General features: G+C 35.3%; 2 protein-coding genes across 4 annotated transcripts; one reads left to right on the forward strand and one right to left on the reverse strand.

Annotated features, from left to right (window-relative positions):
• The first annotated feature begins 946 nt into the window (after window positions 1-946).
• On the forward strand, window positions 947-21,793 carry LOC105109325 (callose synthase 2-like). 3 transcript variants are annotated; one of them, XM_011003991.1, is made up of 43 exons: window positions 947-1,271; window positions 1,351-1,460; window positions 3,013-3,242; window positions 3,623-3,723; window positions 4,132-4,253; window positions 4,351-4,444; window positions 4,601-4,711; window positions 4,813-4,929; window positions 5,006-5,098; window positions 5,189-5,280; window positions 5,516-5,642; window positions 6,694-6,908; window positions 6,992-7,085; window positions 8,187-8,309; window positions 8,418-8,535; window positions 9,371-9,705; window positions 9,808-9,860; window positions 9,960-10,020; window positions 12,369-12,450; window positions 12,532-12,581; window positions 12,664-12,750; window positions 13,752-13,892; window positions 13,988-14,082; window positions 14,176-14,260; window positions 14,335-14,495; window positions 14,595-14,718; window positions 14,801-14,898; window positions 14,984-15,110; window positions 15,379-15,530; window positions 16,139-16,248; window positions 16,363-16,488; window positions 16,628-16,696; window positions 16,784-16,973; window positions 17,079-17,238; window positions 17,949-18,068; window positions 18,152-18,270; window positions 18,374-18,457; window positions 18,975-19,087; window positions 19,178-19,407; window positions 19,497-20,294; window positions 20,394-20,444; window positions 20,889-21,074; window positions 21,178-21,793. In XM_011003991.1, exons 3-43 carry the CDS (start codon window positions 3,056-3,058, stop codon window positions 21,424-21,426), a joined length of 5,850 nt encoding a protein of 1,949 aa, XP_011002293.1. In that variant the 5' UTR covers window positions 947-1,271; window positions 1,351-1,460; window positions 3,013-3,055; the 3' UTR covers window positions 21,427-21,793. The 3 variants fall into 3 exon arrangements, with proteins under 3 accessions (XP_011002293.1, XP_011002295.1, XP_011002296.1); XM_011003993.1 differs by having other exon boundaries at window positions 1,373-1,460; XM_011003994.1 differs by having other exon boundaries at window positions 1,378-1,460.
• Window positions 21,714-23,233, reverse strand: LOC105109324 (uncharacterized). Its single transcript, XM_011003990.1, has 2 exons — window positions 22,158-23,233; window positions 21,714-22,038 (listed from the first exon to the last, which is right to left on the reverse strand). The coding sequence occupies exon 1, from the start codon at window positions 22,789-22,791 to the stop codon at window positions 22,195-22,197; it is 597 nt and encodes a 198-aa protein (XP_011002292.1). The 5' UTR covers window positions 22,792-23,233; the 3' UTR covers window positions 21,714-22,038; window positions 22,158-22,194.
• Between the last annotated feature and the right edge of the window lie 1,411 nt (window positions 23,234-24,644).

Below are 24,644 nucleotides of genomic sequence, written 5' to 3' on the forward strand. Positions count from 1 at the left end.
TAGTTATTTTAATGAATTCTTGTATTTCATAATTTTTTTTAATTCTACTAGTATTAAATGTTCAATATGTTTTAAAATCTTTTGTTTTTTTTATACAGCTGAAAATATTAATTTATAAATTTAATGCAAAATAGAGTTAAAATGTTGATTTATGGATTCTATTGCAAATTAGAGTTTGAATATTATCCCCCTATTGTATTATGTTAAATTAGATGTCTTTAATCTCTATAACAACTTGTTATTTTATTATCTTTGTCTTTAATATTTTTAAATTATGTTAAATATTTGTTTATTTAAAGATAAATACACCTTAATGCTAATTAATTATACTAGCATATATGTTAATGTGATATTTTATATTAAGAAAACCATATTAATGTATACTTTTGTTATTATTCCAGTTTGACCTCCAAGATTGTGACCCAGTTATTTTACTAGTTAATTATCAAGTTAAGTTTTATAATTATGATTTCAACCCCAATATCAATAAAAATCACAAAGACTCCAAGACAAAACTTGAGTGGATTCATCCCTATACTATTTTTTTTAATGGAGTCCTTGCATCAATTTATTTTTCAATGCCATCCCTGTACACCCTGTTCTTCTTTTGTTGGTATTTAATAAGGTTCCTCCATGTGCAGTGTAGTTAGTGATTCAAGCCTCGACATATTCGCAGAAATGTGCAGGAGATTTTTAGGAAACGAAAAAAATTAAAATTTAAGAGCACAACTAAATAAAACTAAGCAAAAAAACAAGGACTAGATTGAGAAATAAATTAGTATAGGGATAAGATCGAGCCAAAAACATATTACAGGGACAAATCTCACGTTTAACCCACCGAAACTTAGAAAAAGCATTTCTCTACCGGCTGCTTGTATTATTTTATTCTTGTCGCATCTTTCTTTATCTAAATTAAGATCAAGTCGTTTTCACAAGAGAGAAGATAGCTAGAGAAATGGCGGGGTGGCATTTTCTTATTGGAAAAAGATTAGTAGAAAAAAAGTGCCTGTACCGTATACTAAGGTCACTCGACTTGTTGCAGTTGTTTTCTTTCTTCTTCTCTTCTCCCCTAATCCCTCCCACGTTCGTAGTTTCCAACTCCCTGTCATAACTTAATATTTTGTTGCAATTTCTATCCTTCCTTTTCTTTTTCTTGCTGGACTGTTCTGTGCAGATACATATACGTGTTTGTAAAGCAATCAGTTTAAGAAAATGAAGTCCTGGGGTTGATGACCATGCAGAATTCTTGAAGTGTTTTTTGGTTCTTTATGGTAATCTTTCTCTTTCTTTCCCTTTCTTGTTTCTTTTACTGCCCAGCATCTAGTTGTTGTGAATTTTTTTTGGCTCTAATGGGTTGGATTTCTTGGAAAAGTCGAGAAGGTAAAAGACAGTGAGATCTTTGGCTTGATGATCATCAAGTAGAGTTGCTGAGGTTCTTGGTTCTTTCTGTTAATAGAGTGGTAATCTTTCTCTTTATCTGATTTTCTTGTTTCTTTTCCTGCTGTTACTTTTACTGCCTAGCAAGGAACTTGGTCTTGGAAGGAGTACAGCTATTGAAGTTCTTGTTTCTTTTGTTGTTTTTCTTTCCCTGCTTCTTGTTCATAAAACATATTTAAAGTGGTAATCTTTATCTGCTTTTGTTGTTCTTTCTTTACTTTCAAGAACAAGAATTCAGTTCTTGTTTTGTTTGTTCTGTTGGGCTGGCTGGGTTTTACCTAGCATCTCATGCTTTATAAATTGCATATTTTACAACATACACGAATAGAGAAGAAAACTGATTCCCAATTCAGCCTATGCTTCACTCATCTGTATTTGAATTTTCTTGGTTTTACCACCAACTAAATAGAGGGCCGGTTTGATTTTGCCAGGGTGAAACCATATCCATGGTTAGGAAAGAGTTTTTTTTTTTTTAACAACTTTCTCATTGTCTATGGTTTGATTGCTGCAAAAGTAGAACAAGTGACAAGGAATTGACTGGATTCCTATTTAGCTAAACATAACACTTGATGGGTGTTGCGTTGTGGGTGGTGTTGTGTGGTGGTTTTAGTTACTATTTGGTGGATCTGATGTGTTTAGTTAGTGAGTTTGGTTCCAGGCTCGGTGAACTTGGGAGGGATTCTTGATTGTTCGAGTCTGTGGTGGTGGGTCCTCTGTTTTTGGTATCTCTGATGTTTTATTCATCGTTGCTCTCATTCGGTGCTAAACATTTTTATGCTTTTCTATGGAGATTTGCACTATCCCGTGATTTTGGTTGATGTGGTGCTGCTTTGGGGATGCTTATGCTGTTTGGATTTTCCGGGTCTTTTGCTCCCTTTCATGTGTCCCACTCAGGTGTTCTTTGCAAAGGTGCCTGGCTGCATTCATGATTGGCTTGGTTTTTCTGTGACCAAGTTTCCTTGCTAGTTTCTCTGAATATGTGTGTTAAGAAAGTATGTTTGGTTGTTACCTTGGAAGCCTTGTCTTGAAATTTGTCCTGTTGACATCCATTTTTCCTCCTGGCTCCTGGAGTGTGTGATTCTGCACTTTATTTGGGTTCTTCCAGTAATCAGGCTAGGTTTTGCTCTCAGCTGGTCTGAAGATTTGTTCATGTCCTACCTTTTGCTTTTTCTTTGTTTGTTTCTGGCATTATCTGTTTGTTTGCTTCTTTAGATAGCAGTCCATTATATTTGTTTCCTTTCTCCATACTGGCCTAGTTGTCTCATGGTGCTTTTGTCTAATTCAATCTGTCTTATCAAAAGATAATGATAATTTGCTAGATAAACTGATGAAAGGAAAAGGAATAAAGCAAAACTGTGGGCATTGTCTCTTATTGTCTTGTTTTAGAAAGGGAAACATAAAACATATTTAGCCAAGTCTAATAATTGAATTAAGTTTTATGTGAATAATGGAATTTCCTTGGTTCAAAGTTTTGATTTTGGTAAGTAACAAACAAACCAAACAGGGTGAGCTGTTTTAGCCCCCTTTCTCTCCTTCTCTCGCCTCCTCTTGTTGATGTTTGATGGGTTATGGCAGGTAGGCAAAGACATTTTAAGTTGATCTTCACTACGCATCAGAGATGTCAAATAGAAGGGGATCTGATCAGCAACCGCTGCAGAGGCGGATTCTGCGGACTCAGACAGCTGGTAATCTAGGAGAGTCCATGTTGGATAGTGAGGTGGTGCCTTCATCTCTGGTTGAGATTGCTCCAATTCTCCGTGTTGCTAATCAAGTTGAGGGAAGCAACCCTAGAGTTGCTTATCTCTGTAAGTTATTAATATATTATTTTTGTTTGGTGCATGTTAGCATGCTCATTTGTGTTTTCAGCATGAATAAAATCAACTCTCATCATTGGAACTCTCATCATTGGAATCCTCCTGTTTGTATAGGATCTTTTATCCAACTGGAGGATTTTCTTTTTGTTTTTCTTCTAATGATTCTGTAGACATATTTGTGAAATAGAAGCTTCAAAATGTGGATGTGTTCGAAGAAGGAAATGAGAACTTCATATTGAATAGAGTTAACAAGTTCCTTCAGAGTTCTGGCTTTTCAGCATTTCCTTATCCACACACGTATATTTATATATTTGGAACTAGGTAGATAAGTAGTGTTATTTACTCATATACTGTTTATCATTTTTGAATAGGTCGGTTCTATGCCTTTGAGAAAGCTCACAGACTAGATCCCACATCTAGTGGGCGTGGTGTTCGGCAGTTTAAAACTGCACTTCTACAACGTTTGGAAAGGGTAAACTCTCATTTTACACTCCTATCAGGTCTAATTTTCATTAAGACAGATTTGGCTTAGTATTTTCCTCCTAAGGATAAGAAATGTAATCTTGTGAAGGACAATTCCTTTAGCATCTATGTAATATCAAGACAAATTTCTCTCAACCAAGCACCTTGTGGATTTATTGTCACATGGACTTCAAGTTACAGATTACAATTCTTGGTTTGCTTTATTTGAAAGTGTTCCTATTGCTTCAAAAAGATTTATTAATGTTTACAGCAGCCATTGTTTGCGGTCTTTCATCTCCATAGCATCCTCCCTAATTTGGAGCCTTCCAACTGCCTTTTAAATTTACACCGTTTTGATATTTTGTGAAGGATCCATTTGGAATTACTTGAAATTATATTTATGCTTTTGGTCTAACAGGAAAATGACACCACCATGCAAGGAAAGACGATAAGTGATGCTCGAGAAATGCAGAGATTTTATCTAGATTACTATCAGAAGTATATACAAGCTTTACGAGATGCCGCTGATAAAGCTGATCGGTAAGTTTTTTTGGTACATACCTGATTTATTGGTAAATTAACTTGCCTTGGATGTACTTTTTTGATTTCTCATATCAAGTTCACCTTCCTAGTTCAGTGCCCAACTTACAAAAGCTTATCAAACTGCTGCTGTCCTATTTGAGGTTTTGAGGGCTGTCAACCAGACAGAGTCGGTGAAAGTAGATGACGAGGTTAGGCTGATAATTTTTCAATATGAGGCATTTAATATCTGTCGATCTTTTTTAGAAAAATATACTTGAATCTGGAAACATTCATTTAGTGAATAGTTGTATCATATATTGGAAATTTATAGAAGGGCTCTCTTCTTTCCTTGTTTTCTATTGTAGGTTTTGGAAGCTCAGACTGAAGTTGAAGAAAAGAACCGAATTTATGTACCCTATAATATTCTTCCTCTTGATCCTGAAAGTGAACATCAAGTTATCATGAGATATCCTGAGGTCAATTCCATCTTCCTTGTCTGAAATCTTTTGTTTCATATTTTTCTGCTACTCTTTTTTGAGTACTGATGAAAACTCTTGGTTGGTTATGTAACTTACAGATTAAAGCTACTGTTCTTGCACTTCGAAACACCAGGGGTCTTCCATGGCCAAAGGGGCACAAGAAGAGAGGAAACGAAGACATTTTAGATTGGCTTCAGGCTATGTTTGGCTTTCAGGTGAGTGACTAACTTGGTTGCTTCCTGTTATATCCAAGAGTGCTTTGGTTGGCTGTAATAAAGTGATGATATGTAGAAAGATAATGTGGCAAACCAAAGGGAGCACTTGATTCTGTTGCTTGCGAATGTGCATATACGGCAATTTCCAAAGCCTGATCAGCAACCCAAGGTTCTTTACTTCTCATTTAAGGTTTATTTTCCTTACTTTGGAAATATTCTCATGCATCAATCAACTTTCTGTACGTTTTTTTCTTGTTAGTTGGATGACATGACTGTGACAGATATTATGAAGAAACTGTTTAAGAACTACAAAAAATGGTGCAAGTATTTAGGACGCAAAAGTAGCCTTTGGTGAGCTTTCCACCTTTAAAATCACATAATTTATTTTCATCACCATCATTATTCTAGAAATGCTGAGTGGGAAATTGAAGTCTTCTTATACCCAGTATGGATTTGGTGCTCTTATTTTTTTCTTCAGTTCACTTACAGGAAGTGCAGAGTACCTCATTCTCATGTTCTCTTTTGTTCTTACTTTTATTTTCATTCCTACTGTTTTCATTGGTTGTGCTGCTATTTTGAATGGTAGGCTGCCGACTATTCAACAAGAAGTGCAACAGAGAAAACTACTCTATATGGGTCTGTATCTTCTTATATGGGGAGAAGCAGCAAACTTGAGATTCATGCCAGAATGCCTTTGCTATATATATCATCATGTATGCAAGAGATTTGGCTTTCAACTTCTTATGACGGCACACCTAAATGAAGAATGTTTCAGTATATTTTTCTATTTCATGTTTGATTTTCTTTTTTAAACCTGTCAGACCTAAACAGCTCCCTAGATTTTCCCTGTTAGGCTATTTTTTTTCTTTCAGTTTGCAACCTACTGGATGTGAAGCTGGCAAAAAACGGAAGTTATCCTAGATCACCTATATATTTTCGTATGATAACCAGGTTCTCTGAAGAACGGTCTTAATATTTGCTTGGAATGCTGATTGTGTTGCTGAGATAAGAAGCAATAAATAGGTTTCAAGGAGATTTGACTTGTTTAGAGATTACAAGCGTACATCCATAGATGAGGGATGTGTCAGAATAGGCAGTACAATCTTCTTATTATACTTTCGTTGGAAATCCTATTTACATGTGAAGAAGAATGTAGAATGTTTGCATGCAAGGTATTTATCGATTTATTTACTTAAGTGTTACCTAAAAGATTAATCTTTTAGACAGTTTCTTCAGTTTAGGAAATATTCTCATTGGCAAATCATGAGAAGCTGGAAGAGTTATAATCAGAAAATAATGTACTTTTCAAGACTTTTATAGACTACAGATAAAGAGATAATGAAGGGAGAAGAAACTTATTAATTTGTTGCTTTGTTCTCTGTTTTTGAGTTTTGGGGAAGCTGGAAGGTGCTAGATAGAGATACCTATTCAATGCATTTTTTATGTGACTATAAGAGTTCTTCAATTTGCAGTTAATTGAAGTAACAAATATTAATCAAAAAGAGATTTCTTCTTTCGGGTATTCATGTAGTAAAAGTAATAAAAAAACATTGTAATGCTCAACAACATGACAAGTAGATTGAGTAGATAGCAAATTTTCATGATTTGATGTGCATTTGGAGCAAACAGTATTTCTCATTGACTTGTGAATAAATTTTGATTCTTTATACTTGATTTTTCTTTTATGAGTTTTGATTTTCTTTTTGAATAGTGGAATATTTAAAGGTTAAGGATGCTTTGACTTATTGAACTCGATATTTATAGATGGCATTTGAATTGTATGGAATGTTGGCTGGGAGTGTCAGTCCAATGACGGGTGAGCATATAAAGCCAGCCTATGGTGGTGAAAATGAGGCTTTTCTAAGGAAAGTAGTAAAACCTATATATGACACGATAGCAAGGGAAGCGAAAATGAGCAAAGATGGAAGTTCAAAGCATTCTCAATGGAGAAACTATGATGATTTGAACGAATACTTTTGGTATAATGCTTTATTCTCTTGCTCAGGCATTCCAATCTGTGAATGCTGTAAGCTGTAAATTGTGCGCTGGTTTGGAATTGTAGGTCAGCTGATTGTTTCCGATTAGGATGGCCCATGCGTGCTGATGCTGATTTTTTTTGCCCCTCTGTGTTGGGGCTTCGAGCTGAAAAAAATGAGGTAGGCTATAACTTTGAGCTATGTTTTTTGTTTGTTTGCCTTTCTTCATCTCCCCTGCTTTCAATTCATGACTGCAGTAAATACTGTGGGATTAGCTCTGCAATTTGGTAACCCATATTCCTTCTTCATGTTAGCACTTCACAAATAAAGATGGTGAAATGATCCATATATTTGGCCACCATTTAAACCTTTAGGGCTTGAGCCTTGCCTAATGTGCGTTTCAACACAATGCCTCTAGCTTCAATTTCAGGGCTTGGTATGTGGTGCAAACCCGTGAGTTATGTTTCGTCCAATACTTGAAATCTGCAACGCTTAAACTTGCTTTGCATGTTATCCATTACCAACACTGAGAGATGCAGTTTGCATATTGGTAGCAATTTCATCTGACTTGGCGTCATTCCTAGACACAGTTGTGCAAAAGGCAAATTGTAATGAATTAACAAGCATATATGCCGTGTGTGCCTGTGAGATGTTTTCCCTTCCTTCATCCTTGAAGATGGGGGAGGTCACAGCTGGCAAACCTCATTGGTAAGGCTAAGATGGAGAGACAGTAGGCTAAGTAAGCTTCAGAATATCCAATTTGGCTCTTCTTCTTCTTCTTCTTTTTCTTTTTTTGTTGAAAGCTCTCGCATCTTATAGGAGCATGATTTGAATCTCTGGTCTAGCCTCTGAGAGGAGCAACATGGATGAGAGATCAGGAATGTGAAGAACAGTAGAGTATGCATCTCTGAGTGCTGACACCCATTTATGACATATATCCTTGGATGGACAGATTTTTGAAGTTATATTTACTATTTGATTCCTTTCTCTCTCTTCTAAAATTACATATACCTAGACTGTCTTGTTGAACTATATTCTAGGTTCTAAGCACTTAATTACTGATTAGCTCAATTCATTGGATATACTGCATTCTTTCACTTCAAAAAGTCAATCCTTGTCAGCATTCTGAAAGTGGAGCATATTTGTATTGAATTTGTGATTCAAAGAAATTATCTCTTACAAATTAACACTTTGCAAACATAATGACTATTGCCATGTCAGAAAAATTTTGGTCCTGATATATCACTTCTCGTGGTTGGTATTTCTCTGTCTGATTATCAGGTTAAGAAACCAGTTACAGGGGATCGATGGATTGGAAAAGTTAATTTTGTTGAAATAAGATCATTTTGGCATATTTTCAGAAGTTTTGATAGAATGTGGAGCTTCTTTATTCTGTCTTTACAGGTAAACCTCTCTGCTTTTTGGCTGTTATATAATGAATATTTTTAGACTTTTCTTTTCTGATGATATCTTGAACAAATGATTTTTTTTGGCATGTTCCCTTCAATTAAGGCGATGATCATCATTGCTTGGAATGGATCAGGAAAATTGAGTTCCATATTTGAGGGTGATGTTTTCAAGAAAGTTTTGAGCATCTTCATCACTTCTACGATACTAAATTTTGGACAAGGTAGAGAAAAAAGTTCTCTTAAAGACATTGTGTTCGAGCATTGCTCATTATTTTGTTGAGCTTACAGACCTTTTCATTTATCTCATGTCCAATTAGTTACAGAAAGAGAGGCATTGGTGCCAATTGAGCTAGAAGCTCATTGGCATGTCCAGTTAGTTTTAAGTATAGCCTATCTATCACCATTCACCAATTCTAATTCTCTTTGGAAGATGTCACACTACCTCAATTTGAAATGCCAGATTGATGAATAGCACGAGTTACACAGAATATTTAATATGACTGCATACTGGTTGAAGGTTTGACAGTTTTCCATGAAAGTTCAATTGGTCATTTGGTTCCAATTTGGATGGCACAGTTAAAATTTGAGCAAGTTTCTTAGAGGTGAATGTGATGATCGAGACATTTATATAGAAGCTTGTCTTGCAGAGCTGGGTACTCGCACTTTCCTCGTATCCATGTTGTGGAAACCTCCTTTTTGAAACCTCTGTCTTTCAGATGAAAACATAAACCAAAAATCATATAAGCAAAAGATTAAATACAGGTTGAAAAGAGTTATAATGATGTTTAGAAAGAAAAATAAAAATTAAAGCCAGTAACAGAGTTTTTCCCAACTCTTTCTGTCCTTGAATGATAAGCCATCTAGACCATGTTGACGGTATGTGCCTTAATTTGGCGAATTCCAAGAATTTAAGCATCTGCTGTTACTAGTCAACACGTAGCCTTTTTGATTAAAGATTATAGCTTAGAATTCCATGGTAATCAGAAAACACTGCTACATTCTGTACCATGCACATGCATTTATCAATACAAATTGACGATTCTATTTTATTTTCAGCTGTCATTGATATCATTCTGATGTGGAAGGCAAGGAAGACTATGCCATTTTACGTGAAAATAAGATATGTTTTAAAGGTTCTTTCAGCTGCAGCATGGGTCATAATTCTACCAGTAACTTATGCGTATAGTTGGAAAAATCCTCCTGGACTTGGACAGACCATTAAGAAATGGTTTGGCAGTAGTCCAAGTTCGCCTTCTTTGTTCATCATGGCCATCCTAATTTACTTGTCTCCAAATATACTCTCTGTGTTATTGTTTGTGTTCCCATTAATTCGGAGGGTTCTTGAACGTTCAAACAATAAGATTGTGTTGTTCCTGATGTGGTGGTCACAGGTATGCAAAATCTTGCTTTAAAACTTGATAATTGCATTCTATGGAAGTTTTACGTATACGAACATACCTGCAACTTCTCGCATGTAATCTGATTTCTTGCAGCCTCGGCTCTATGTTGGAAGGGGTATGCATGAAAGTTCTGTTTCACTGTTCAAGTAAGCGTTAATATCTGGACTTGTGGATGCTTGTGGCTTCCATGACTGCTGAGTTATTTTCTCCTCTTACTGAAACTTTTATTTGCTTTAATTCTCTAGGTACACCATGTTTTGGGTTCTCCTACTAGTGTCAAAATTAGCATTCAGTTTTTTCATAGAGGTACATCTCTTGCTCTTTGTACTCTTTCCCATCCTACTTAATGAACGCTAAATCAACCTCCTTATGCAAGTGAATCTAGGTTGCCATTTTCACCAGCAACAGCATCCAATTTTGAAGTTAATGCAACATTAGTATTTTCATCTATTGTGTACTTAATAATTTCTTTCTTAAAAAATAAAGCTAAAGCAAAAGAAAAGAAGTCTTGCCTGGACTTAATGAATTGATGAAAACCAATAACAAAATAAATTGAAAGAGAAGGGTGGCCTTCAACAGTGGAGCAATGCTTTTTTTTCTTTAATTTTTGGTCCCTTTAATTTTTTTCATCAATTGTGTCCTTTAATTGCAAAATTAATAGCCAATTACTTCAGATTTGTTGATGAGGGACAAAATTGAAAGACACAGGACCAACTTAGAAAAGTCACCAAAAATAGGTGGTTTGTTTAAAGTTGGCATACAAAGTACAATTTAGTCCCTCAATTTTCAAAATTAGACCTTTTCAGTTCCTTGTATTTTTCTAAATTTAATTTTGATACAAAACTTTATTTTTATTATTTTTAGTCTCTAATTTTGTAAGGAGATAAAGTTTTGCTAGATTTTGGTGTAAAGGGAGAGTCGTTTTTGCATATTACAGCCACCAATTTAGTTGATATTGGTGTCAATGAGTTCTATTTAAAGAAGGAGCTTGATGATTGTTGTTTTAAACCTCAAAATTACCTAAAAAATAGATCAGAGTCGAAGAAGAAAAATGTAATCCGATTTGATTTTGTGATTTGGGGCCTTTTTAGGGAGTGTTTGGCACTGCGTTTCAAAAGCGCTTTCGAAAAAAAATGATTTTTTTTTTCGCTTTGAATTGATATGTTTTTGATGTGCTGATCTAAAAATGATTTTTAAAAAATAAAAAAATATTATTAGCATACTTTTTTGAGTGAAAAGTACTTTGAAAAGCAACAGCAACCACACTCCCAAACACGCTCTTAGTGTTTTTTTAGGTTTTTAGGGGCTGTGAGGGTATTTATGAGATGTTTTGTTTTGTGTTTAAAATGGGTTATAAAATGGAATTTTTGGAAAAAATTAGGTATGCCTTGATTTTTCAGCTACCATTGTAGTGGCCAGAATTTTAACAAACAGGTGACATGTCGTCTGATTTTTTTTAAAAAGAACTTGTCATTCAACCCTTAAAAAGATTAAAAAAAAATAAATGTCGTCTGATTTTTTTAAAAAGAACTTGTCGTCCAACCCTTAAAAAGATTAAAAAAAAATAAAAGGCTCAAGTGCGTGGGCCTAAGCGACTCACATGTGCTGGGCCACCAGGCTTGTTTGCCTGGGTTCTTTTGGCAATTTTTTTTTATATTTTTTTCAATTATTTTTATTTTATGTTTAGGTGCAAGAAAAAATTAAGAAAATTTTTTATTAGACCTGGTTGAGTTCTTGGCATGGATCGCAAATTCAATGGGTTAATTCACAACATCTAGGGCTTTTTTTAATGCATTTTTCCTGTAATTTTTTTTTAAATGCATTTTAACTATTTGTTATCATTGAATTTTTTTTATTTAACTTAAAATAAAAAAATGCAATTACATCTTTTTTTTATTGCTTAGCTTAAAGAATTATGCCTAATTGATATTATGTTTTGATTTGGGTTCTAAATTTTGTCAGTAATTCAAGTTGACCGTGGTCGGTACAATGTGATATGTTTTGAAATTTTAGCTTTGATTCTTTTATAACTTTTCAATTTACTTCCATATTTAATCTAATTTACAATCAATTAAGACCCTACGAAGGCTCAACCGAGAAGAGAATAAAGGAAGTAAAAAAAGAGAGAAATTATTCAACCGGGTTAACTCTTTATGGTCATGTCTATTACGTGGGTAGTAAATTTCACGCGTTAATCCTAGTCAATATAGCGTGTTGTTGTCTTTTTATTTCAATGCCTCATTTTTTTTCCCGATTTAATCCTTTGATATTTTTTGTTTTACATTTAAGGTAGGGTTAGACAAGACTAAAATGACAGAGACGTTACTTTTTTTAAACCAAATCACAATTTGAACGAGGCAGCCAATTCATTGCTGGCCTATATGGTCAAACAAGCCACACACATTTTTTTCCTATTTATTAACTTTTATGGTGGTTGATTAACTTGGTCTAATACACATCGGGTTTTTAATCCCCATTTCAAATATTTCATTGCACACAAACAAAAATAACAACATTTATATATTTTTTCCCCCGCAATTATAGGCCTTTTATCCTACCCGCAATGAAGTCTCTTGACAAAAAATGTAAAGAGATAAGAAAGAATTTTGGGAGGCAAGTAATGGGTTTCTACAAACAAACCTTCTTTTTTTCAGATTAAGCCACTTGTTGGTCCAACAAAAGCTGTCATGAAGGTTCACGTAAGCACCTACCAGTGGCATGAGTTTTTTCCTCGAGGTAATAGCATGATTGAAATGCATTCTTCTTAGTTCTTGTATGATGAAAATGTTTTATAATGCCATCATTATCTGTTTGCAGCCAAGAGTAATATTGGTGTCGTGATTTCTTTGTGGGCTCCTGTTGTTCTTGTACGTTAGTTCCATTGGCATCTCTCTGCATTTGTTTTTTAACTGTCAAGCTTACTGTTTGATGTAAGTGATTCCTTTTTAGGTCTATTTTATGGATACTCAGATTTGGTATGCCATCTACTCAACTATATTTGGAGGCATATATGGCGCGTTTCGCCGTCTTGGAGAGGTTGGTAAAGATAGCTTTGCTCTATAGATCGTATTTATATTTGAACTTTTGGCTGTATGCCTATGTCCAAGTATGCGCAGCAAATTATTTCTTGATCATGAAGGCAAGGATTGTTTGATACCCATTTAAAGCATATTGATGGGATCTTATCTCTAATAGGTTGTTTGGAACAAATTCTCTACTGCAATTGAAATAGTGTTTGATTTGAATTCAATTGATAAATAATTTGAATTCACATGTTTGGAAAAGATAAAATTCAATTCATTTTATTCTCTATATTACTCATTACCTTTATTTTATTTCTTCAAATGTCTTTAAAAATAAGAGGGCTAGATGAGTATTTTGAGAAAGTTAGTTTTAATATTAAATTTCTCTACTTTGAAATTGTGAATCAGAGGGTTTGGTCTCTGATTTACTTTTGTAGTATTTGTAGAGATTAATTTGTATTTGAAATTCAATTCTTAACACTCAAAAGGATTCCAAACCTAAAATTTCATTAAAACCTCTGAATTTAATTAAATTCAGGGGGTTCCAAACATGCTGTAAATGTTGTTTGTTTGAAAATTTGACTCAAAGAAAATATATAGGCACTTATGGATTGGTAGATAAATTGATTCACGGGTATTTAAACCAATATCAGGAATGCTTAAAGTTTATTAGCCTACACAACTAAACAAAAGGTATTTTGACCTCTATAGCTATCACTGCATGGTCATGTTAACAAGTGAGCTGAGAGAAGTCACTTTCTCATTCATCCAAATCATTGAAAATCATCAAAAAAAGATTCAAATTGATGCCTTTAAAACCCAAATGCACTTTGAAAAGCATTTCTCAAAAGCACCCTACGTGCAATGTCAAATGGTGCCTTAATCCCTTGGGTGTTTAGTCAATTCACTATGAAGAAAAGGTGTTGGCAACATTTGTTCAGCATATATGAAAAATACTCTTTGATCATACTTTTTAGTAAAATTCCATAATTATTGTTTCTGTTTCATTTGCAGATTCGGACATTAGGAATGTTGAGGTCTCGATTTGAATCATTACCAGGTGCCTTTAATGCCTGCTTGATTCCTCCTGAAAGGGTTGAGACTATCAAGAAGAGAGGACTGGAAGCCATTTTCTCTCGTAGATTTACTGGGATTGTAGGTGCTAGAGACCCACATCTTCAATGTCTTTTGCCGTTTTATTATCTGAAATGCCCATCTTAGAGTCTTAACCAATTGGCTTGTTAGCTCAGATCGAATCCAACAAAGAGAAGGAGGAAGCAAGGTTTGCACAAATGTGGAATAAAATAATCACTAGCTTCTGGGAGGAGGATTTGATAGATAATAGGTATCGTAAGGACTTGCAAGTGGAATATTTTGCTGCCTTTCTTAGAATTAGGGTGAATGTTATCATAGATTCTAATAACTGTCAAATCTGTAGGGAAATGAATTTGATGCTTGTTCCCTATTGGGCTGATCGTGAACTAGACCTCATTCAATGGCCTCCATTTTTGCTTGCTAGCAAGGTTTATTTGGTCCTGAATTATTTTAGTTTTCTAGCCTCACTCAGACATATAAATCTAACCTACATACCATACAGATCCCAATAGCGTTGGATATGGCAAAAGACAGCAATCGAAATGACCGTGAACTGAAAAGTAGGTTGGCTTCAGACAATTATATGCATTGTGCAGTTCGTGAGTGCTATGCTTCTTTTAAAAGTATCATCAATTTTTTGGTTCAAGGAGATCGGGAAAAACAGTGAGTTCAATGCTATGTATATTATTAGTCAAAATTTGAAGGACGTGTTTTTCAGTCAAGATAAATTTGGTTATCATCTTTACTGTTTGCTATGTTCAGGGTTATAGAAGATATCTTCGCCAGAGTTGATGAATATATAGAAAAGGACACCCTGATCCAAGAATTAAATATGAGTGCCCTACCAATTCTCAATGAACAATTTGTGAAGCTAATTGACTTTTTGGTATCATTTTCTGACAAAAACTGGTGTGTATATCTGTTGGGTCAAGTTATACCCCTCCTAACTGAAACAGTATATATTACAGATAATCAATAACAAGGAAGACAAGAATCGTGTTGTCATCCTCTTGCTTGACATGCTAGAGGTCGTGACCAGGGACATACTGGAGGATGATATTCCTAGGTATATTATTTGAATGCAACTGTTTCTTCTATACATTGTTAACTTTTGTATAATTGTGTTATGCATTTATTATTTCCGGCTGTAGTTTGATGGATTCAAACCATGGTGGATCTTATGGAAATGATGAGGGAATGACACCAATTGAACAGCAACATACGTTTCTTGGCAAACTCAGGTTTCCAGTTCCAGAGACTGAAGATTGGAAAGAAAGAGTAAGCCCCTTTTGCTAGTATGTCCACCGTGTGGCTGCTCTTGTTTTCTCTAGTTTTTAGCTTGAAAATATCACTCAGGCTCATTTGATCTAATTCCTTTCTTCCATTTTCAATTTGGCAAGTCAACTATAGTATTGTGTTATTATTGTCTGAATGGTTTCTCACTCTTTCTTCTAGAGCCTTTCTTTTCCTCTCTCTTTCTATGAATACGCAACACAATTGGAGATGACATTCTAATCTCATGTGTATAATTTGATATTTCCAATAGATCAGAAGGCTTCATCTATTGCTTACTGTGAAGGAGTCTGCTATGGATGTTCCATCTAACTTGGAAGCCAGAAGGCGCATTTCTTTCTTCTCCAATTCATTGTTCATGGAAATGCCTAGTGCACCTAAAGTTCGAAATATGCTTTCGTTCACGTAAGCTGCCTTCACAACCATCTTCTTTACAGCATAAATTAAACTTCTGTTTTCATGATCGACTCTGGCATATACATCAGCAATGTCAAATGCAAAGTTTTAGCTAGACTTGGATTGGCACCGTGATTACCTGAATCTTTTTCTTCTCTTTCCCCTCTTTATTTAAATTTTTTTATGAACAAAAGCATATTTGTACCTACCACTGTTATGAAACCCAACCTTGCCTGGTGGGTTGACTGGGTGGCCTGCCGAACCAGGCCTTGGTCTAGGCTGGGTTTCCTTTTGGACCAGCCATGTAGTTGACCTGATGGGTCAATCCGTGACTCGGCAAACTCGGGTGAGACTTGTGGAAATTTTTTTTTTTTATTAAAAACAAAGTCATTTGTAACCTTTTTTTTTAAAATTGTTTTGAAACAATTTTTTTGCTTTTGACCTGGGTTTCCTTGGCCTGGCTGGGTCTCTTAACTATGGTACCTGCTGTGAAACCTGAAGCACTATAGAGCCAAGTTTTACCATTGCTGTATTGTTCTTTGCATTATTGCACGATTGCTTGCAGATGACTGTTAGTACTTGCATGAGTAATGTGACACATTTGTCTTCTGTTTTAGTGTCCTGACTCCTTATTACTGCGAAGAGGTTAATTACTCTATAAATCTTCTGGAAAAGCAAAATGATGATGGTGTATCTATCCTTTTTTACTTGCAAAAGATCTTTCCAGGTTAACATCATCCATTCTTTTTCCTAATCTTATTTTCTTTTCAAATGATTGTCCTTGGTAAAATTTTGTACAGAAAAATAATATACTTTATCATGTATTTATGATTCAACACAGATGAATGGAAAAACTTCCTCGAGCGGGTTGGATGTAACAGCGAGGAAGAACTCCGTGCAAATGATGTATTGGAGGAAGAACTCCGTTTGTGGGCATCATATAGAGGCCAAACATTAACAAAAACAGGTAGGAACCTCCCTTCTGCCACCCTGACCTGCAGCGTTTGTGTATCTTTTTGAGAATTCACAGAGCAAAATTCTTATTTTGACATTATATTGACAATAAGCATTCTATGCTTTTCTGCTTGATATCTTTGACAAATAAGTACGGGGAATGATGTATTACCGAAAAGCTTTGGAACTTCAAGCATTCCTTGATATGGCAAATGATGAAGGTACTTGGCCAAAGCTTGATTGAAAATGTTAGATTATGTCATCCCTTTAACGTTGAATCAAATCCTATTTAATGTTGCTTGTATCAGAACTAATGAAGGGCTACAAGGCTGCTGAATTAAATAGGGAGGGACCATCCAAGAGTGATAACTCAACTTGGCAACAATGTCAAGCAATAGCTGACTTGAAATTTACTTATGTCGTGTCATGCCAACAATATGGCAAGCACAAACGTGCAGGTCATCCTCTTGCCAAAGACATTTTGAGGCTCATGACAACGTAGGTTTCCCAATTTTTCTTTGCCTATTTTTCTGACACTATCCTTTTGACTTTTGGCATTTGTGAGGAACTGGTTGTATCATTTCATTGTTTTCCTGGAGGCAGATATCCATCACTTCGCGTGGCTTATATTGATGAAGTTGAAGAAACTGGAAAAGATAAATCCAAAAAGATGGTTGAGAAGGTTTATTATTCAACTCTCGTGAAAGTTGCTCCTCCAACCAAACCTATTGATTCTTCCGAGCCAGTTCAAAATTTAGACCAGGTACCAGTCTTAGTGTGTTTTACAGCTTGTTCAGATTTTATAATATTCAGAAATCTAATTTAATTTAATTGTTCGAGAAAGCTACTGCTGGCTTTATTCTTAAATGAAATAACTCATGAAATGCTTGATAGACATTTGATTTACTGTCACTATTATCTATTGATTAAGTATTCACTGTATGCTAAACTCTATGATCAAGGAAGAAAACGGAAAAATGTTTGATGCAGTGTCAGTGAGGCAAGTAATGTTTTCCAATCCGTGTACTTTTCTTTGCAATTGATTTATTGAACATGATTGTCTAATAAAACATAATAAGGGGAAAGGATTACTACATCCTCATAACTCCTGTCTTATTCTATTCATCAAGTATTATTGTGAACTTTAATCGGTTGAAGTCATTTAAGATGCTTCTGTTTTCAGAAGGTTTGAACTAAAAGTTAATTGAAAAAGACTATTAATACATGGGGATTTTTACGATTTCTTCTCCCAGCCCCACCCCCACCCCCACCCCCAAACACTTGAAGAATAAACCTACTATGACATGCATTTTGAGTGTCATCGATGAGAAAACTCATATAACTGGTGTGTGTGTCCATGAACATTTTTGGTGTGGAGTGTGAGAATCGTGCGATTCTTCTTTACTTAACTGAAGGCATTTTATTATTAATAGCATGATTCCTGCAATTACTCTGTTGAATTTCATTCTGCAGGTAATTTATCGGATAAAACTTCCAGGGCCTGCAATGTTAGGTGAGGGAAAGCCAGAAAATCAGAACCATGCCATTATTTTCACTCGTGGGGAAGCCTTGCAAACAATAGACATGAACCAGGTACTCCATTCAGTGAAAAAGCAAATAGATTATGGAAAAGTCAATCTGTAGAGAAACTCAATTGATACGTATCCATGCCATAGGATAACTACATGGAAGAAGCCTTCAAAGTGAGGAACTTGCTTCAAGAATTTCTTAAAAAGCATGACGGTGTGAGATATCCAACAATTCTCGGGCTTAGGGAGCACATATTCACTGGCAGGTACTGTGCTGTTTTTTCTTGGAAAATGACTATAGTAGCTGTGCTGCTGCAATATTAAGATTCAATTTCTGTATTCACTAAAGGTTTTGGTTGATCTGTGCAGTGTTTCATCTCTAGCATGGTTTATGTCAAATCAGGAGACTAGTTTTGTGACTATTGGTCAGAGATTGTTGGCTAGCCCTTTGAAGTAAGATTCCAGCTTCAATTCAGAAAATCTCATGTTTATGGTTTATATACTAATTAAATTAATGGACAATATCATGTCAATGCAGCAAAAGAACTTTATCTGTGTATTGACCACTGTATGGTTTGCAGTTTGTAGGAAGTACCTGAAACACCCTATTATTAACTCCCAAACACATATATTGCTAGAGCTATAATAGGTTATTATTATTATTATTATTATTTTTGGTGGGGGATTGGGTTGGATATGGTGTAGTCTTTGTGCTTCGTTAACACAGCGTTGATTGGGCTGTGGAGAAGCCTCTAAATTTTCTGGCTGGCAGATATCTGCTGCTAGCATGTTTTTATATATGTGCCACATTTTTAATTTCATCTGTAAAAGAGAGGGCAATAGCATTCTCGTGTTACATTCTCTCTCTTTTCATTACTTTATGTGCATAACTATTAATCTTGTATGTATGACTTTTGCTGTCTGTTTTGTTTCTTACCTTTATAATTAATGATATCTGCTCCTCATCCAGAGTACGGTTCCATTATGGTCACCCGGATGTTTTTGATAGACTATTTCACTTGACAAGAGGGGGTGTCAGCAAAGCTTCTAAAGTCATCAATTTAAGCGAGGACATATTTGCAGGCATTGTGATATTTTATGTACTTTACACTGATGAGTATATGTTTTTTTTGGCTTTGCAACCCATTATTTTCTTTTTTCAATTGTCATCAGGTTTCAATTCTACATTACGTGAAGGCAATGTTACTCATCATGAATATATCCAAGTTGGTAAAGGGAGGGATGTGGGCCTAAACCAGATATCCATGTTTGAGGCAAAGATAGCCAATGGGAATGGTGAGCAGACATTGAGTCGCGACATATATAGGCTTGGACATCGATTTGATTTTTTCCGAATGTTGTCATGCTACTTCACCACAATTGGTTTCTATTTCAGTACTATGGTATGTCTGAAATGCACATTCTTTCTCACTTGGTATTTGCATTTCCATTCTCTATACTAATTCACAAGTCCCTGATTCTTCTTTGGCAGCTAACTGTACTCACTGTCTATGTGTTTCTATATGGCCGCCTATATCTCGTTCTCAGTGGACTTGAAAAAGGCTTAAGTACTCAGCGAGCTATTAGAGACAACAAGGCTCTTCAAGTAGCTCTTGCTTCTCAGTCTTTTGTGCAAATTGGATTTTTGATGGCTTTGCCTATGATGATGGAAATTGGTCTGGAGAAAGGATTTCGTAATGCGTTAAGTGATTTCATATTGATGCAGTTACAATTGGCCCCTGTATTTTTCACATTTTCTCTTGGAACAAAGACTCACTATTATGGAAGGACATTGCTGCATGGAGGTTCAGCATACAGAGCTACTGGCCGTGGCTTTGTAGTGTTCCATGCTAAGTTTGCTGATAACTACAGGTTGTATTCTCGCAGCCATTTCGTCAAAGGGATTGAATTGATGATTCTGCTTCTTGTATTCCATATATTTGGGCGTTCATACAGAGGTGTAGTTGCGTATGTTTTAATCACTATATCAATGTGGTTCATGGTGGGGACATGGCTTTTTGCTCCTTTCCTTTTCAATCCATCAGGGTTTGAGTGGCAAAAGATTCTTGATGACTATACAGATTGGAATAAGTGGATAAATAACCGTGGAGGGATTGGTGTTCATCCAGAAAAAAGTTGGGAATCCTGGTGGGAAAAGGAGCAAGAGCATCTCCGCTATTCTGGGAAGCGAGGCATCATTGTGGAGATACTGTTGTCACTGCGCTTTTTCATCTTTCAGTATGGCCTTGTGTACCATCTCAGTATTGTTGACAAGACCAAAAGTTTTCTGGTATACTGTTTATTATCATTTTTCTTCTTCTTGTCTCTGTGTGTTCGATATAATTATGATGTTTAAGAAGAAAGAACTAAAATTTCCTCTGGGTTACAGGTTTATGGTGTTTCATGGATTGTGATCATTCTAGTGTTGTTTTTAATGAAGGTTAGTTACAAAGATCTTCAGCCTACTATTATACATCTCAGAATAGCTTTTTTTTTTAATTATTATTATTATGTCCTTTTTCTCACTTGGATCGTTTTCCTATGGTACCTCTCTGCGCAAATTCTCTGCCTTGAATATCTGCAGTGTTAGAACCAAATATCCTGATGCTAATCTTAATTTGCACGTCATAAGTTGTACAGTTGATTGTAAAGTTGGCTTGCTGGACGTTAGTTATTCAAAGATCTTTTTTTGCTATTCACTGCACCCCAATTTTACTGGCTCTGTTTAGGGCTTCACATTTAACTATAAAATTTAGCAAATTAAATAAAATTTGCACCCCAATTTTACTGGCTCTGTTTTGGGCTTCGCATTTAACTATAAAATTTAGCAAATTAAATTCCCGGAGCTGGCTAGTACTGATAATTCTGTTGAATTATTTTACAGGCTGTAGCTGTAGGAAGAAGACAGCTCAGTGCAAACTTCCAACTCTTGTTTCGGCTCATTAAGGGTCTCATATTCATAACTTTTATTTCCGTATTCATCACCTTGATAGCACTCCCTCACATGACAATACGGGATATCATAGTCTGCATTCTTGCATTCTTGCCTTCTGGATGGGGACTGCTGCTGGTTAGTAAATCATGGTGCCTTGTAAGAAATCGCTTTAGTTGGATACTATTCTGGAAAAGATACTTATTTTCACAGCATTTTTTGGTCGATCATTTTATTACAGATTGCACAGGCCTGCAAGCCACTTATACAGCACGCTGGCTTTTGGGGATCGGTCCGGACACTTGCTCGTGGTTATGAAATAGTCATGGGTTTGCTTCTATTCACACCCGTTGCATTCTTGGCTTGGTTCCCATTTGTTTCCGAGTTCCAAACTCGAATGCTGTTCAACCAAGCTTTCAGTCGAGGTCTTCAGATCTCCCGTATTCTTGGTGGGCCGAGAAAAGACCGCACTTCTAGAAACAAGGAGTAATGCATCTATAAGATCTCATCAGTGGACGTGTATATACATCTCTATACTATACATCTCCATACTACTTGCACGATCACATCTAAGAGAAAATATGCTACATTTCAAACAGGTCTTGTCTAGAATTTCTACTGTAGATCAGAAATGGTTGTTAAATATTAATACGCAGTATGTATCAGTGTGGCTAGATACCAAGACAGTACAGAATATGCCTATAGTGTTTTGTGTCTTGTTCCTAGGGTCTTTTGGAGCTGATAGAGCTTTCATGAGTTGTAAAAGTCTTATATTTGTTCTGTCAAAAGTTGTAAATCCTACCACGAGGATTATTGAAACATAATGTGAATTGCATTTGTTAAATTTCGTTACCAAATCTACTCTTCAACTATTTCATTGCAATGGGCAACATGGGTTGAGGGACAGATGGCACATATGAGGTCCACTGCTCTAGATTAGGGCTGGCGTGGAGGTCCTGGAGGATGAAAGGGGTATTGATGCATTCGTCATGGAAGTCGTACCTGGTAGTAGTATAGTTTAAACTGGCTTCTGCTGGCATCGGGATGGATATTTTTATTTTACATGGTTTTTGTGAACTCTTTGGATCATAAGCCACAAAATGTAAATCATTCATCCGAAGCCAGAAAATAAGGAAAAAAACAATCAAATAAATATCAAGCCAAATATGTAAAGGGTTAAAAAAGATAAACACAGAACAATCCAAGCACATCAATAAAAATGCTGAGGCAGCAGCAGCTTCTAGTTTTCAAGCATGATCTAGAGCTTCCTGTTGGCTTCTCTTCGACACTCAGCCGGAGTTGTACAATGGAGGTCAGTACCATAATCGCAATCTAGACAGTAGTAGACCCAGCTGGTCTGAGAAACTTCTTTCCTGCAGGCATCACAGGTAAAGACTAGGCCCTCCCTGTCCAGAAAATTAGTGGAATACAAAAGAGTAAGTGGGTGATCGTGGTCTACATGCTTCATGGTTTTGGGCAAGAAAGCACACCCAACATGGAGGTTGAATTGGCAAGTAGTGCAATGATAAGCAAAAGAAGTACCATAATCACCACAAGCATTACAAGTGAAATAGGAATCATCACCAGGAGGGGAAGAAAGAAGGACAAGTAAATGTTGAGGGTGAGAGGTGTGTTCGAGTTCTCGCGGCAATTCAAAGCAGGACCTGTGAAGGAAGAAATCGCACATGGACTTTGTGCACTTGTAAGCAGAACCTGAAAGGTCTAGCTCACAACCTGAACAAATAATTTCCTCATCTTCTTTCACATCAACCGGACGTAATGGATGGGAATGGCTGAAGTGCTTCACACATGGACGCAGAGAATTCTTGCGACTGATCAATGGTTTTGCTGCCATTATATCTCCTGTTTTCTGAAGGTTACCTTCTGATGATCCATCATTCACAAACCTATGTATATATGGTAGTTGGAGGAGAGTAGGCAAGTTACTTCTTTCTCGGTTTACTTAGTTGATCTCTAGGCAAACATTTAAGATCCCTTTAATGGATGCACCTTTTTTTAATTTCCAAGTCTTCTTTTTTCCTTTTCCTTTTAGGCCTGCCACCACTTTAAGCCAAGCAATTTGAGGCTCAAACATTAGTTTATAATAATTTGTAAGTTCTTAGCTGGCTTTCATTTTTCTTTGAGTTGACTCCCCTGAAACTGAGCTTGCACCTTTTCAGTAGACACGTTCCTTCAAGAATATCTGACCAAAACTTAATGCATGCAAGGTCATGAAATCTTGGAATACTGCCATTATTTCAAAAGAAAAATGTATTGATCTGCAATCCAGCTTTTTTGCTTGTAAAGGAAATAAGATTGATGCAATCCCATCTCTCTCTCTCTCTCTTTATATCAGAACAAGTAGAATGTATTAAAAAAAATGTTTGCCCGCTCAACATAATTAATTGTGTAGACCTGTTTCCAATAAATTAATTAAATTGGGGTGATTGAACTTTATCACCCTCTCTCAAGTGAAATTTGCATAAATACATTCTATATCGTGCTGAAAATTCTAATTTAGTTAAAAGAATTGAGATGGCAAATTATCACTTGATAAATATTCTCCAAGTATTAAATTAAAGAACTATTTTAATTTAAAAATCTATTAAGTGATTTTTAAACTGATTCAACTCTCTAGCAACATCAATATATCACCTTTTCACCTAGTATTGAATATCAAGAAATTTATATGGCGCCAACAAAGCAAAAAGAAAAGGAGAAAGAGAAAAGAGAGAAATGATTGACAAATGAAAGAATAAAGAGAGCGTAATCGATCAGAAATGAATTTAATTCCTATGCATCACCGGCCAAGAAAGGAATCAAAACACTTAGGCTTAGGCAAAGAAAATATAAAGAATTTAACTTAGACTCTCTAAGTAGAGGAAAGTACCAAATATTATTCTTCAAGTGGATATGCATATGTTTCCTTCAAAGTTTCTCTTGGTATTTAAACTATATCGTTATGCTATAAGTTGGTTAATTTTTTTTTAATATAAAAAATATTAAATATTTTTTATAAAATAAATTGTGGGGCTTGATCCTATTAACGTGATGAACTCTAACACAATCCAAATGATTATTAAAAACTTAGTTTGAATAAAAAATTCAAAATAATATATATATTTTTTAATATTGAAACAATAAAGTATTGGATCAATCTAGGTCACCCGTAATAACTTGTTAAATTTATGACTTGAATTATGAGACCATGATAATTTCATATTAAAAAAACTAAAACAAATTATAAAGTTCAATTTGTAATTATCTAAATGTTGAAGGATGTAATTGAAAAAAATAAATAATACGAGTCAATCTGCCAAATTCTACAACTTGGATCACAAGATCAGGATAACGCAATAAAAAATAAATCAAAATAAACTATGAAGTCTAATTTTTAATTAATCCAATGTTGAAGGTTGAAATTGATAATTTTTTTTTTTAAAATGACTCGATTCGACCTGGGTTAACAAACCAAATGAACCGAGTTATAAGACCGGAATAACCTCATAGAAAATAAATAAATAAATAAATAAATAACTTACTCCAATCTTGGTTAACTTATCAAACCTACAACCCAGATTATGAGATTAAGATAAACCTATATAAAATAAATCAAAAGACATTATAAAACCCAATTCCAAATAAACTTGTTTTTGAATAATAAAATTTTAAAATAATCATGTAGAAAAAAACACAATAAAAGAGCTA

This window comes from Populus euphratica, unplaced genomic scaffold (assembly GCF_000495115.2).
Source record: "Populus euphratica unplaced genomic scaffold, PopEup_1.0 scaffold438.1, whole genome shotgun sequence".
NCBI classification, from domain to species: domain Eukaryota; kingdom Viridiplantae; phylum Streptophyta; class Magnoliopsida; order Malpighiales; family Salicaceae; genus Populus; species Populus euphratica.